General features: G+C 60.2%; 1 protein-coding gene across 1 annotated transcript in view; it reads right to left on the bottom strand.

Annotated features, from left to right (window-relative positions):
* The window catches only part of RBM19 (RNA binding motif protein 19), a 109621-nt gene extending 95754 nt beyond the window's left edge, over positions 1–13867 (bottom strand). Inside the window, exons 1-12 of the mRNA XM_036276588.1 lie at positions 13750–13867; positions 12018–12200; positions 10248–10373; positions 10020–10055; positions 9561–9753; positions 7396–7649; positions 5644–5724; positions 4335–4413; positions 2434–2505; positions 1404–1607; positions 1039–1169; positions 103–224 (exon numbers count right to left, since the gene is read on the bottom strand). Of these exons, the coding sequence (XP_036132481.1) occupies positions 103–224; positions 1039–1169; positions 1404–1607; positions 2434–2505; positions 4335–4413; positions 5644–5724; positions 7396–7649; positions 9561–9753; positions 10020–10055; positions 10248–10373; positions 12018–12200; positions 13750–13785 (1517 nt within the window). The 5' untranslated portion in view covers positions 13786–13867. The remainder of the gene's footprint in view (positions 1–102; positions 225–1038; positions 1170–1403; positions 1608–2433; positions 2506–4334; positions 4414–5643; positions 5725–7395; positions 7650–9560; positions 9754–10019; positions 10056–10247; positions 10374–12017; positions 12201–13749) is intronic.
* Positions 13868–14987: the final 1120 nt, after the last annotated feature.

The following is a 14987-nucleotide window of genomic DNA, read 5'->3' as shown; positions in this document are numbered from 1 at the left end:
AGACAGGCTGAGCCCACTGCGCGGAGTCGGAGCGCCGAGGCGGCTGGGAGTGGGCCAGGGCAGCGGCAGTGGGCCAGGGCCCAGGTGGGTTGTGGGAGGAACCTGGAGCTGTTGGCTTTGTCTTTGGACTCCTTCTTCTTCTTGTAAGAAGACGACCCCGGGGCGCTGGCGTCCTCGCCGGCTTCCTTCTTGATGGTGGAGGGTAACACGTGCAGCATCCTGCCCTGGAGGGAGAAGGAGGTGAAGGCAGGAAGGGGGCAGGTGCTCCTGCATCCTCCCAGGACAGCCGCCTCTCCACAGGCAGGCTGCATGGCACTGAAGCCGAGAAGACATGGCCTCAGGCTGAACGACTTGGTTACCCTCAGCCCAGGACAGGGACCCGGCACCTGACAGGCCTGACTGGCTGACTGGGGTGGAAGCCACGTGACAGCTTCACAGAGACTGAGAGCTGTCAGTGCCGCCGAAGCATCGCCCTGAGGCCCGGCCATCCTGGCCTGCACGAGGTCCGGCCTGGAGACCGCAGGTGGACGCACGAGCTGCGTGGGCGAGCAGAGGCGGCGGAGGGAAGGGGCGGCCGGGACGGGGGTATGCACTGAGCACCCAAGGGGACGCTGGGACAGACCAGGGCTCCGCCAGCGACTGCGGCCACTTCGCAGGCCGCGCCAGCTCCTTCCTGCCCCTCCCTCCTCCAGCTGCTATTCCCCAGAGAAGAGCGTGCTTGTCCCTTTGTTCCCAGTGCTGCTGTGTGCCAGGCGCCCGCAGATGGCTGAAACCAGAGCCAGCCCTGCCCTCAGGGAGCTACGCTCAGGGGCTGGCCTCGGGGGGGCTTCCTTCGCGATATGGGGGAGCTTCCTTAGCAATGTGGGGTGCTTCCTTAGATGTGGGGGTGCTCCCTTAGAGGATGCTTCCTTAGCAATGTGGGGGTGCTTCCTTAGCAATTTGGGGTGCTTCCTTAGAGATGTGGGGTGCACATGCGCACCATGAACACGTCCCTCCCGGCCACCCGGGCGCAGCAGCCCGCCAGCCCCGAGCGGTCACCTGGAACACCTGCCCGTCCACCTCCGCGTAGGCCTTCACGGCGTGCTCAGGGAACATGAAGGTGACGAAGGCAAAGCCCTTGGGCTTCTTGGTCAGGCTGTCAATGGGGTAATGCAGCTCGGACAGCGGACCTGCGGACAGGAGAGGGGGTGACCTGTGGGCCGGGAAGGGCCCGCGTGCTCGGCACCGAGCAGGTGACGGGCCTTAGCTGGAGAGCGCGTCGGGCTGCTCCAGGTCGGCCCGAGGAAGAGCGTGGGCAGCAGCTGCAGCGCGACTACCTCAAAGGTCATCAGCCCAAGGTCAAGAGCTGACGGAGGCAGACTGGGACCTGAGCAGCCACCTGCCTGCACCGGGGCCCGCCCTACCGTATTTGGAGAAGATCCCTTCCAGGTCCTCCTCGGTGCTGGTGTAGGGCAGGTTTCGCACAAAGAGCCTTCCCGAGTCGGCCAGGTCCTCTTCCTCCTCGTTCTCCCCGAGCGTCCGGCCTTGCCAGGATTTGGTGCTGCTCTTTGGGGGCCCCTTGGCTATGGGGCCACTCTTTTCCCTGAACACCTCGATGTAGCGGCCACCTGCACGAGGAGAGGGGTCAGGGGAGGCCTGGGACTTGCAGTGGCTTCTGCCTGACGATTCTAGACTCATCTCTGCTGCCTTCCGGGTGCCAGGGCGGCAGCAGCCCGAGCCAGCGCTGGCCCGACCAGGACGCCCCGACTGCACTCCTCCCGCACGTTCGGTGTCCGCCCTGGGAGAGCCTGCCGGGCCGCCTCGGTCCCAGGGCACGGCCCCCGGCAGGGCTCGCTCTCTGCCTCGGGCAGCAACACGTGACAACAGGACCCTGAAGAGCCAGCCACCTGCACTGCCGATGAACTGCTCACAGGCGGCGCCCGAGGCCTGGCCGACAGTGCTCGTCACTGCCTCCGCCACAGCACGGAGCAGGTGACCAGCGAACAAGACCATCGAGGTGCCCGCCTTCCCGAACAGAACCCGCGTCTTCACTAGGGGCCGAGGGCTGGACCTGAATCACCTCCTTGGAGAGTGTTCAGGTGACCTCCCAACTGAGGAGCTCTCACGTGCTGCTCCCCGTACTGTTCCCCGTACTGGAATGGCCTCCCCCGCTAAGGCAGTGGACACAATCCTGTGTGTAAACCTGACTCCTCCTCCCGTCCTGACCCGCCCCTGCTCCCTAGTCCCCACAGCACAGGCCACCGGGTCCTCCCTGTCTCTCTGCCTTTACGTCCGTCAGCTGCACAAGGGCGGGGATGTGGGCCCTTCCGCTCGCTGCTGTCTCCCCAGTGCCCGGAGCAGTGCCTGGCTCACAGCAGACCCGCGACCGGAATTCACGGAGTAAAGAACGCACGCACCCGCCACTGCGCAGGGCGGCGCCTGTCGTGTCCTTACCCATGTATTCTCGGTTACATTTCAAAGCTTTCTTCACGTCCTCTTCGCTGCTGAAATCCACGAAGACGTACCCTGAGGAAGGACGACGACAAAGGTCCCGTCTGCAGACACTCTCGGGAGTCTCCACACTGTGCCAGGTGTGTGGGAGAATCTCAGCAGAGTGGGGAAGAACTTCCATTTTTGCCAGTTCTCCAAGCGCAAAGGCTCCCTCCCACCCACCCACCCACAGCCAAATCTCCCTGCGCCGGGAGCGATCAGCCCCTGCGGCCCTGCTTTGCCAGGACGGAGGCGGCGCTGCCTCCACCAGCCCACCCACCGTGACCGGGGCAGCCCCTCGGCCTTCTCTGGGAACGCCACGCCTGTGGTGGCCGTGCTGCGACCCAGCTCAGCTCCAGAGGGGCCACATCCACCACCACTCTGCTGTGAGCTGGAGGCCCCACGTGCACAGACGCAAGCGTGGGAGCCTCTGTACCCTTGACCTCCGGGGCCGCAGCCCGGCCAGGCAGCAGAGCAGCGGAGTGCCGCTCCCAAGGGCACGGGCCGGCAGGTGCAGCGCTGCGACTAGGGCACGGCCGCCATGTCTCTCTCAAGGCTGCTCACTCTCCCGTTCCTCCTTCCCCTCGGCTCCTGCACCCAGACACCTCGTCTGCCCACAAGCACCCTCCACTCTCCCCTTCCTCCTCTCCCCCTCCTGCAGCCCTGGCCCGGCCCTGCCCATGGCTCCTCTCCCCGCAGGAGACTGCAAAAGCCCCACCTGCCTCCTCGGGGGCCCTGCCCCGGACCTGTCCACTCCCAGCCAGGGGCCGCCCTGAATCTGAGCGCGGCCTCCCCAGGCTTTAAGCTCCAGTCATTACTGACCCTCAGCCTGGGGCCGCCCGCCTCCTCGGCAGCTCATTGGTGGGGACGCTCTGTGGCTTCTCTAAAGTGTCGCGCCCACAACCCGGCTCTCTCCAGCTCCCAGGCCCCCAACGTGGCTTCTCAGTCCTGACAACTCCAGTGTGTCCCTCCCTGTCCCTGCCCCCCTGCTGGCCCCTGAAGTGCCGTGAAGGCGGGGTGCCACCACTGACAGTGGCTCTCAGGGAACACGCAGCTCAGCGCTGTCCTGAACCCGCACCGCAGACTGAGACACCACCACCCTGCGGCCAGGGGAAGGAACGGGCTACGTCCCAGGTCCAAGGCCCAGGACTGGCAAGAGGTCGAGCTGGGACCTGAAGCTGGACAGGGACTCTCTACCTTCCCCTGGGCTGTCCCCAGACAGGGCTGCGAGGAGAGAGGGCTGGCTGGTAAATGGACCTGCGGCCTGGCGGGCAGGGCCTGTGCTCAGAGAGCCGGGGAGGAGACACAGAAACCTGATGGGGACCAGACCACCCCTAGAGCAAGGGCCCTTTCTCCCCCGAACGGCCCACAGATCCCCCTCAGCCCACGCCAGCACTTCCCGGCAAGAGCAGCCGGCATGCCCGGCACCACAGAGCGCCTCAGCGCGGCTCTCCGAGGCCAACCGGCCGCTCCGTGTCCAGTAGCCCCTGGCCGGGCAGGCAGTGGGCGCAGGCAGGCTCCCCCTCCCCGAGCTCAGACCCTCCCTTCCAGCACGGTCGCTGCCCGAGTGGACACCTGGGAGAGGGCAGTGGGGACACAGCACGACCTCTGCACTCAGCAGCGCCTGTGAGCACAGCTGCTGGGATCATCTGGTTTTAAAGCGCAGGTGACCCACTGGCAAGAGCGTAGGCCGAGGTAAGGGCGGGAGACGGAACCAGATGAGAGCCACACAGCAGGCTGCAGGGGCAGACCCTTGCCCGGTGCAGTTCAGCCGATCCAGAGCCGGGCCTGCACGGGACACAGAACCACCGCCCTTCCCAGCGCTCCCGAGCTCCCCGGTCTGCCTCCCCACCCCCAGACCTCACCTGTTTTGTTCCCGTGAGCGTTTCTCACTATTCGAATGGCCACGGGCTTCAGGGGCGCCAGGAACTCCGTAACGTTTTTCTATAAGGAGAGGAAAGTTTTCCCCTTTACCGACCCAGCAACGAAAGTGCAGCCCAACTAAAGAACCATGGGCCCAAGTCCCGAATTCGGGAAGATAACCAAAGGGCCTCATCCTCTCCGGTTTCTCTCTCCTCTAAACTATACTCATCCCTTCTCCATCGTTAACTAAAACTAACTTGGGAAATTCTGAGAAAAGTTGGAGACGAAGAACGTAAGTGTGTATTAGTAACGTCACTATCAACACGTAAAGCGTGTGTGGGGTTTCCCCCCTTAAGGATACATTCCCATGAACGTGGGTTACTCTGGACTTTTCCGCTGCTCATCGTGAACACGGCCCGTGCTGCTCCCCACGAGGGCAAGGCTAACTTCCAGGGCTGCTGCAGGTGCTCCCCTCATTTCATAACCAAGTCTCCCTTCGAACCATGAGGGTGACTCAAACATACGTTAAAAATGCACAGACATGGTGGGTGTGGCGCAGTGGCTGGAGCTTTAGCCCACACACTGAAAGGTCGCAGGTTCGATTCCCAGTCACGGCATGTACCTGGGTTCATTACCCCGCCCCAGTCTGGGCACATGTGGGAGGCGACCAATTGATGTATCCATCACATCAATGTTTCTCTCTCTCCCCCTCCCTCCCTCTCTCCTTCCCTTCCACTCTCTCTAAAAATCAATGGAAAAAACACCTGTGGATGAGGATTAACAAGAAATAAAAAAGAAACACAGGACAGAAGCCTCTGCTCACACACAGAGAAAATGTGCAAGACGCACGCGGCTCCGTGTGGCTGTCGTGAGTGGGACTCTCGTTGGGGGGCTGTAGGGACAGTGCTGCGCCATGGAGGCCCCGCGTCAGCCGACCGCAGCCTGGGGCCACCCTGGCCGGCTGCCTGTTCTTTCCTGGTTCCGGTGGCCCACAGCCGAGCCTGCTCATTGCCCCGTGGTCTACGGCTGCCTCTGCTGCAACCCAGACTCCGGATCAGAGCCTTAGATGCTTGGCGGCTGGGCCTTCCCCTTCTTCTAAAAGGAGAAGTCTGTCCACACCTACGACGGATCGGTGAGCGAAGCCAGCCTTTCTCGGGCTCGGTATGGCCGCCCGTTTCCTAACCCTATCGATGCCTGAAATCTCGTTGATCAGCCTTTGGGCCCCCAATTCTTTCCTGCTCAAGTCCCCAATTAATCCTGAACCCCCATGCAGCAGAGGCTCCTGGCCCTTGTCCCGTCGGTGGCACGCACCTCTGTGACGTTGAACGGGGCTCCCCGCAGCTTCACGGTGTGGGCGGTGCTGGGTTCCCTGGGGACCACTGGCCTCTCTGTCTGCGGGCAGAGCACACACAGGTGCAGTGAGCTTCCTGGTACAAGTGGCATCGCTCCTGGACATGGCAGTGCATCCGCACAGGCGTGGGCTGCGGGACGGGCAGGGATGTCCCCAAGCACTGCCTGCCTGTAGTCTAGCCAGAGGTGGAGGGGCAGGAGATACCAGGGGCCCCAGGGCGCAGGCGCGGCAGAGTGTGGAAGGGCCGGGTGGGGTGATATTTGATGACACTGATCCAGGGATGACTCTGCAGGCAGCTCCTCCTGGGAGCCGCCTGTGCCTCCGCTTCCCCACCTTCTTCACCCCCCAGGGCTCGCTACCTTTGCCTCCCCGTCTCCTAGCTCAAGGGCCCTTCCTCTGCCTCTAACTTGTCCCTGAGCCCCCTAAGCCCAGCTGGCTCACTCCTACTACCTCTGTAACTTTGTCAGTAAGTTTTCTCTTAGAACTTAAACGACAAAAAGTCTTAGAGAAATTGAGGGTTCAGGATCTTTTCTGTAATCATGGAATCCAGATAGCTCTGAAAAACCCAAGTTCTGGTCACTTCTTTGGCAACCAAACCTGCCCAGACTTGAACTCATTTGCCAGGAAACCCGCTCTGAGCCGATGTGAGGGAATTTCGAGTGGACATTTGTCTCGTGTGGCGGGTATGGTCGTTTCTGACTCACTGCAGAAATAGTCATGTGCTTGATCGGGAAGGGGGTGCCCAGACCCCCTGGAGAGCTAGACTGTACAGGGTACGGGGGAGTTCGGAGATCGAAACCTCCTGAGTTCCAGCGCACATTCAGGCGCAGGGGCTTTGGGAACGGGGCAGAGGCCAGCGCCCTGTGGTCACCCTACATGGAGGTGACCCTGCGCGAAGGTGACCCTGCGCAGAGATGGCCAGAGAGGCGCGTCACCCCAGGTTGCAGAGCCGGTGTGGGTCGGAGCTGGGATCTGAACCCACAGCCTGACTTCACATCTGAGACCTGGCTAGGATACAGGTTTTTAGGAGAAAAGGGCAGGGCACGGCAAGTAGGAGGGGCAGAAAATAAAAGGAGGGAGGGGGGTGGGGAGAGAAAAGTGGGAGATGGAGGCCGGAGCTTTGAAAAGAAAGGGCTAGGCAGAGGCAGGGCTGACACTGAGACCTGGGAGGCGAGGGGATGGGGACCCACACACACGACACAATGTCCCGTCTCTCAGCAGAGGAGGGAGACGAGGTGGCTGCCCCGAGGGTCGCACCCATGTCTCTAATCTGAACTTCAGAGCCCGGCAGGCCTGCGTCTGAGTCCCGACCCCTCCACTTCCCAGCCGTGAACTTGGGCAGGTCACTCCCTGCTCCGGGTCCCAGTTCCCTCGTCTGTAAAGTGGGACATGAATACCTGCCCCCAAGATCGTCTCGAGAGCTGATGGCAAATGGCAGGTCGGGTACCTAGCAAGTAGCAGTTGCTCCATTACTTTCCTCAGCGCTACTGAAGGTGGGCAGACACCTGTCCACTCTGCCGCTGGACACAAGAGCCGCGCGCCTACCGGCAGCTCCCTGGGGAGGAGGCGGCCCTGCAGCGGGAAGTGCGCTCAGCCCGCGTGCTGGCCTCGGCTCGCACGGAGCGCGCGGCAGGGCTGAGATCCCGGCCAGGCCTTGGGCACGGCGGACCCCGTCTCCCCGGGTGCTCCAGCACACCCCGATCCACACACACCTCGGCTCTGGCCTCCTGTGGCTTCTTGTTCCCGGCCAGCGTCCCTTGCTCTGGGCTGGGCCCTGTCCCCTCGTGGTCCTGCTGGGTGGGGGAATCCTCCTCGGCCTCACTGCCTCCATCACAGTTCACAGCCTCGTCTTCACTCTCTTCCCCCTCCGAGGAGGACGGGGTCCCGGCCCTCACCACCTTGGATTTCAGGTAGTCCATGTCCGACAGCCCCTTCTGCACGGCTGCCTTTGGCTCCAGGCCGTCCTCTGGGAACACAGGAGGGCTGGGTCAGGGACAGTCACACACACCCCAGGCCTGGGGTGCCGGGGGCTTGGCGGTGCCACTGGTGGGCAGCATGAGGGTCACACCCACCACTACCAGGGGCCCTGTGCCACGCAGCTCTGCTGAGTCCTCCGATGACGTCAAAAGGGGGAACGCTGGCGCGTCTGTTTCACATGTCACACGTCAAGAGCCCCGCGGTCCCCGCAGCAGCCCTGCCTGCGTGTCCATTCCCTCAACTGCGACCCGTAGGATTTGTTTTGCTCCTCCTGGATCAAACCCTCTCGTGGCTGCTAGGCGCTCGCAAGAAGAAACCCGAGCTCCGGCTCGTCGGGCCAGCTGAGCCAGCAGGCTGCTCTCTGCTCCCGCCCCCCCAGCTGCAGCCCCGCACCTGCATAGCGCCCTGTTCCCTCCACCTGCAACCCTTCCTGCCCCCCCACTGCGTCCCAGCTCCCAGGGAGTCCTTCAGACCCCAGCTCTGCACGAAGCGTCACCATGCATGACGTTCCCGTCAAATCCAGCTCCTGCTGTAAGCGCAGATCGCTGCCGGCCCTCACCCACTGCCTGCCATGCTGGTCTGCAGCTGCTCCGCACCCCGTCCCCCCACTGCACTGTGAGCGCCTGAGACGGGGCTCAGCCTCACCCCTCCCGCCTGCCATGCGGACTGCAGCTGCTCCGTACCCCCGTCCTCCACCACACTGTGGGCGCCTGAGACGGGGCTCAGCCTCACCCCTCCCGCCTGCCATGCTGGTCTGCAGCTGCTCCACACCCCGTCCCCCACCACACTGTGGGCGCCTGAGACGGGCTCAGCCTCACCCCTCCTGCCATGCCAGACTGCAGCTGCTCCACACCCCGTCCCCCCACTACACTGTGGGCGCCTGAGACGGGGCTCAGCCTCACCCCTCCTGCCATGCTGGTCTGCAGCTGCTCCGCACCCCGTCCCCCACCACACTGTGAGCACCTGAGACGAGCTCAGCCTCACCCTTCCCGCTTGCCATGCGGACTGCAGCTACTCCACACCCCCGTCCCCCACTACACTGTGAGCGCCTGAGACGGGCTCAGCCTCACCCCTCCCGCCTGCCATGCGGACTGCAGCTGCTCCACACCCCCGTCCCCCACTACACTGTGAGCGCCTGAGACGGGCTCAGCCTCACCCCTCCCGCCTGCCATGCGGACTGCAGCTACTCCACACCCCCGTCCCCCACTACACTGTGGGCGCCTGAGACGGGCTCAGCCTCACCCCTCCTCCTGCCATGCGGACTGCAGCTGCTCCGCACCCCGTCCCCCACCACACTGTGGGCGCCTGAGACGGGCTCAGCCTCACCCCTCCTCCTGCTATGTGGACTGCAGCTGCTCCGCACCCCGTCCCCCACCACACTGTGAGCACCTGAGACGGGCTCAGCCTCACCCCTCCTGCCTGCCATGCGGACTGCAGCTACTCCACACCCCCGTCCCCCACTACACTGTGAGCGCCTGAGACGGGCTCAGCCTCACCCCTCCTCCTGCCGAGGGTCACCTCCTCAGGGCCCCCCCCAGAGCTCTCCTATTCCCCGCTTCCCTCTGTGGCACTGTCCTCACGTAACATCCTGATCGGGGGACTTATTTCTTCACCGCGTCTTTCCCCGAGCGGATGACAGCTCCGCGGGGGCAGGATTCTGCCGTCTTTTGCTCACTACTGTGTTCTGTGCTTAAAGCTGTGCCTGGCACACAGCAGGTGCTCAGTGTTGGAGTGACGACTGAACGACTAAGTGACCAAGCTCAGTCAAGGCCGACGGACCTGCGGCTGGGTAACCACCCCCACTGCAGGGCAGGGTCTGGCACCCAGGGACTCACGTCTGTGCACGCTCAGGAGAGCACGGCCCGCGCGCAGGGACCCACGGGTGCGGGCAATGCCTCACCTTCCGGGTCCTCCGCGGCTCCCTCCGCCTCACTCTCCTGGCCCGAGTCCGAGTCAAAGTTCAGGTAGTCACTGGCCGGCTCGCTCTTCCCTTTCGGGGGCTCGGCGTCCAGGGCATCGTTAGCCCAAGTGGCCACCTGCGTCCGCTTCTGGTGGACTGACAGGAACTCCTGGAACTCGGTGTCGTCCTTCAGCTGGTGGCACCGCAGCGGGAAGAAGGAAAACCAGGTGAGGAAGACTCAGTCAGGATCGCCCCACCTCCTGGGAGGTCAGAGCAAGTTCGCCGCCCCAGTGTCTAGAGGACCCCTGGGGCCAGCTGGGTCAGTCCCGGGGGGCAGAGTGGACGCTTCACGACGAGCAGCCTGAGAACCCAGACACGAGCCTGCTGGCCTTCTCCCAGGCTGTACAGCTCCCAGGACCACTCCGGGAGCCACGCTCCTGGGCAACAGGGCAGACTCACCTTCTCTAGCTCACCTGCTGCCTTTTTCTTCTTGTCCTAAAAACAGAAGACACAGATGGTGAGGATCACAGGCGAGGGGCGGAGGTGATGAAACCCCCGCGCTGGGAGGGCCCGCCGGCAGGAACCGTCCGAGAGGGATTCTCAGGTCATCCGGTTCCCACTGCCGAGCCCCGGGGGTGACCACCCTGCTGACACCGGCCTCTCGAGCGGGAGTGACCTTCTACGTACCTTCTTAGTTTCTGGGGGGACGGAGTCTTTGTCTTTTGCAGGCTGCTCTGATTGGCTTGGTTTCTGGGCATGCCTGCTCCAGGCTCGTGGCTTTGTCGGGTCCCCAAATGACTTGCAGAACTCCACCTGCATGGGAGAGAGAGGGTGGTGACGGTGAGACCTGCCACTGTGCCCAGCCCGAGGCCGCATTTCAGCACCTGGGAGCCTGGGCTTCTGAAAAAGGTAATGGTCACTCACCAGCTAAGTTCGCTGCAGCCAATTACTTAATCCCCCTTCCCCCTCCCAACCTTGGCTTCGCCCTCTTTAAAGCCACATACATGGTCACAAACATTTACCGAAGAATTCCACACGCCAGATGGTCTTGGCGCTTTGCAAGTATAAACACACCGAGCCTCCCAACAGTGTGAGGGAGAATCCATGGCTCTTCCCACTTCTCGGGCCAGGCAGCTGGAGCCCAGGGAAGTTATGTCACTTGCCCCTGGTCACTCAGGTAGCAAGTGACAGAATGGAGACCGGAACCTGGGGAGTCTGGCTCTGGAGCCGAGTTCTTAGCCATCCAACCCCAAGGGTGGCACAAGGTCACGGGCCAGGCTCTGTGGGGCTAACAGCTATGGTGTTATTCTAGTTACTATGACTCGAATTCAACTGGCCCAGGACAACTCCAGGGTAATGACGAAGCAGGGGACACCCCGGAGCATGGGAGAGAGTTGGGCGTGAAGCCGGAGCTGACACACCTCTCTGGCTCTAAACACCTCCACTCACTCGCCCGAGATGACCTTTGTGAGGGTGGCCCCCGGGGGACCTGCCAGCACTTCCCACCAGTCACAGGGGTGCTGGTCAACCAACTATTCCCCCGGGAAGGAGTTGCCACACTACGTTGTGTGACCTTTCAAAATAGTTCTGTTGTTTCTGTAACAAGGGCACGTGCTCAATGTGTAAACTTCAAACGGTCGAGGAAAGCACAGGAAAGTAAAAACAAAGTTTTGCACCCAACTCCTTCCCACCACCCATAGAGAGAGGAAGGACTATTCTGGCATAAACCCTTCCACATGGTTCCATGCACATGTCACACACGGAGACGGAGGGATGTGACTATAAGGGGGGGGGGGGGTCACACGATGTATACTTGGCCAATATCTGTTTTTTTTTACCCTTCTCAACAGTGTTATAGATGCTTTTAAGCAAATCGTTAAATGCACATGAGGGACAGAGTGGGGCCGCCTCCTCCAGAAAGCTTTCCTGAGTCCCCATCCATGCCCCTGGCAAGGGCAGGGGTCTCCTTGTTCTTCAGCACTGACCACACTGATTGGAAGCAGCCTGTTTACCTGGCGGCCCATCTGCATAGGCTGCTGGCTCCATGAGGACGGGGCCAGGGGTACCACAGTCTCTAAATTCCCGGCTTCAGGAAGCGCTCACTGAGTGCTAGCCGAACAGGTGCAGGAATGAATGATGTAGATCAGTGGGTCTTGTTTTGGGACCAGCAGTATCATCACCTGCGAGCCTGCTACGTACTTTCTTAGTTTCTGGGGGGATATGCAAATTCCTGAGTCCCCCTCCAACATACTGAATGAGAAATTGAGGTCTACGGCCATACCACCCTGAATGCGCCCGATCTCGTCTGAGAAATTGAGGATGGGGCCCAAGAAACTGGTTTAACAAGCTCCCCAGGGGATCTGTAGGCATGAAAGACTGAGAACCAGTGAGGGACACCGATGACACCAGTCTGAAAGGGGACAGGAGTGTGGAGGGAAAGATCGCAGGCAGACTCACTGTGATCCGGGACGTGTTGACAAAACTCTTGTTGAAGTGGTTCAGTGCCCTCTGGGCCTCTTCCTCAGACTTGAAGCCGATGAAGCCAAACTTGCGGAACTTGCCGTCTTTGGTGAACTTCAGGCTGCAGTCCGTCAGCGTGCCGAAGGCGGCGAACATCTTCCGGAAACGCTCCTCCTTCATCTAGGGCAGAAGGGGCACCATGAGGGACAGCTGAGCGTGCTCAGGAGCCAGAATGGAAGCTGGGATGGGAAGGGTAGCCATCCTCATCCATCACAGTGAGGCATCAAGAGACACTGTCTAGCCCTGGCTGGGTGGCTCAGATGGCTGGAGCATCATCCTGTACACCAAAGGTTGTGGGTTCGATTCCTAGTCAGGGCACATGCCCAGGATGCAGGTTCGATCCCCGTAAGGGCGCATATGAGATTGATGTTTCTCTCTCACATCGATGGTTCTTTATCTCTCTCTCAATCAATAAAAACATATCTTCTAGTGAGGGTTAAAAAAAAAAAAAAGAACAAAAAAACGCCTAAATCTGATGGATAGATTAATAACAGGTATTTTTAAAGAATACCATTTAAGATAAATGACAGATGAATTAAAAAAACAACAAACTGGAAGGGAGGAATAGATTACCTAGGTTCCCCTTCTTTCATAGTGGGGGGGTCAGCAGATAGTCATTGGGGTAAATGGGCCAAGAAATGGAGGCGAGAGCACACAATTCAGACAGAGATGCCTATGAGGAGCCTTAAAGACAAGCCATAGAAGATTATTCCTGGAGAAAGATGGAGGATACGATGGAACAGTTCACTTCTCATCTTACACACTACTGTACTGTTTGAATTTTAAAAACTATGTCACAACCCCCTAATCCTAAATCCGTGATGGGGGGGAGGGGGGGAACAGGTAAAATTAAAAAACCACTGCAATAAAACAGAAATGCCTCTTTGTCTTTATTCTTTCTAAGGTGAGAGAGTCCCAAGGGTTAGAGTCAAGGGTACGGACGATCTCTCATACCGTCCAAACGGCATATTTTGGGTTTTGGGAGTGACTTTATTGGCCGTACCAGCGGTGTGGCAAGTTTTCCACACATAGGTTAATATGTAAAGACGATCGATCCCCTGCACCCGATTATCTGATACCACACATTTTCATCTATTTCTTCCCTCACTTATTTACGCATATGTTTACTGAATGCCTATCACAGGCTCTGCGCTGGACTCGAGGGAAACGGAGTCCAAGTACTGGATAAACGGTTTAAAGCCTTTCACACCCACCCAGTTGTCTTAAGCTAATCCAATCTGCCCTAAAGAAGTGATTGGGAACTAGGCCTAAACCTACTGTTCCCCGACAGTCCCGAGCGGGGAAGGGCCATAGGTACTGTGCGACCCGGTCACCAGCCAACAACACTGGGGTCGGACGCGGGGGCTGGGGGGTGGGGGGGGCAGGCAGCTGGCACGAGGTGGGGCCTGGCCCTGCCCCGGGAGAAGCTGTAGGCTGGGAGTCAGGCACCCACAGGCCCGCTGTGAAACCCTGAGCAGTCACTACACGTCTCTCCCGATGTCAAATGGGATGGGGATAAGCCGAGGATCCTGCCCTTTTGGTTTCAGAATCCGCCCGGCGTCCTGCCCCAGAGGGAAGACCCATCAATTCTCCCAGCCGCCTTCCTACCACCCCTTGGCTCTCGACTGGTCCTCATTTCAGACTCCCGGGTCCAGGCCCCTGCACTCACCCCATTCGGGAGGTTCTTCACGATCAGTCGCGACATGGCGCACGGTCGGTCCCACTATTTTGATTCCAACCCGGATCGACAGCGTCTTCCAGCAACCACATTCACGCTGCAGCTCTGGGCGCCGCCATCTTTAACAAGCCGGAACCGCGTCACGTGCTCCAGGCCTAGGCCCGCCCCATCCGGAAGTGGGCGTGGCCAAACGTGAGCAGCCCAAGGAAGTCGCACCCACAAGGGGCGGGCCTGAGTACTTACAGTCTGCGTAGGCGCAAGCTGTTAAGCGGCGCCCAGTGAGGCCAATGCAAAGTCGGCAGGGGGTGCTAGTGCCTAACACTGGCGGGGGGTGCGTGCGCCCCTTTAGTGTTTGAGCGCTGAGCAGCCGAGGAAAACATTTCCGCCTCCTTTTCCACGTAATCTTACTATTGAGTCCTCATCTGAGAAGGGGGGCAGGACTAGATCCTTGCCTCCCTTTTACAGATGGGGAGACTGAGGCGCAGAGAGGCTGCCAGGCGCCATGAATCAATGACTGAGCATCACCTGTAAATACAGGGAATGCGTACGTTTCCTGAAACCAACATCCCCGTTTTGCCAGCGAGGAAACTGGGATCCAGAGGAGCAAGGCAGCTCGCCCCAAGTCGCGTGGCTCCCGAGTATTGAATAGAATTAAGGACTTTGAAACATTAAGTAGTTTTAAGTGGTAGGATTATGGGTGTGTTGGTTTCCTAAGGCTGCTGTAAGAAACGACCCGAAATTTAGAGGCTTAGCAACCACAGAACTCTGCTCTGTCCCAGGTCGGGGGCCCAGGTGTCAGCAGGGCATCCGCGCCCCTTCCAGCTCCCGGGCTGCAGGTGTCCCTGTCTGTGGCTGACAGGCTCCCCCTCTTCCTCCACCCCCTCTGGGTTTCCCCTCCCAGGTCTGAGCCAAGCCTTCCCGCCTCTCTTTTCTCTTACTAGGACACTGCCATTGGGTTTGGGGCTCGTGTTAAATCTAGAACGGTCTCATCCTGAAATCCTTAATTATATATGCTAATAAGGCCACTGCTAGGTTCCAGGGATTAGACCAGGGTCATATCTTTTCCCCAGGAACACTATTCAATGCCCCGGCTTGAGGATTTATTTGTGTGGTAGTGGGGTACTCTCAGATCAGATGTCACCCCCTCTCTGTCTTCTTGAACGGTCTATTCAGTGAAAACACACCTGCACGTGTAAAAATCCACCCTCCAGCCTAGAGCCCATGACTTC

The sequence above is a fragment of the Molossus molossus genome, unplaced genomic scaffold (assembly GCF_014108415.1).
Source record: "Molossus molossus isolate mMolMol1 unplaced genomic scaffold, mMolMol1.p scaffold_m16_p_22, whole genome shotgun sequence".
NCBI classification, from domain to species: Eukaryota; Metazoa; Chordata; class Mammalia; order Chiroptera; family Molossidae; genus Molossus; species Molossus molossus.
Note: the sequence above shows the minus strand (reverse complement) of the source record. Positions and strands in the feature narration are given on the sequence as shown.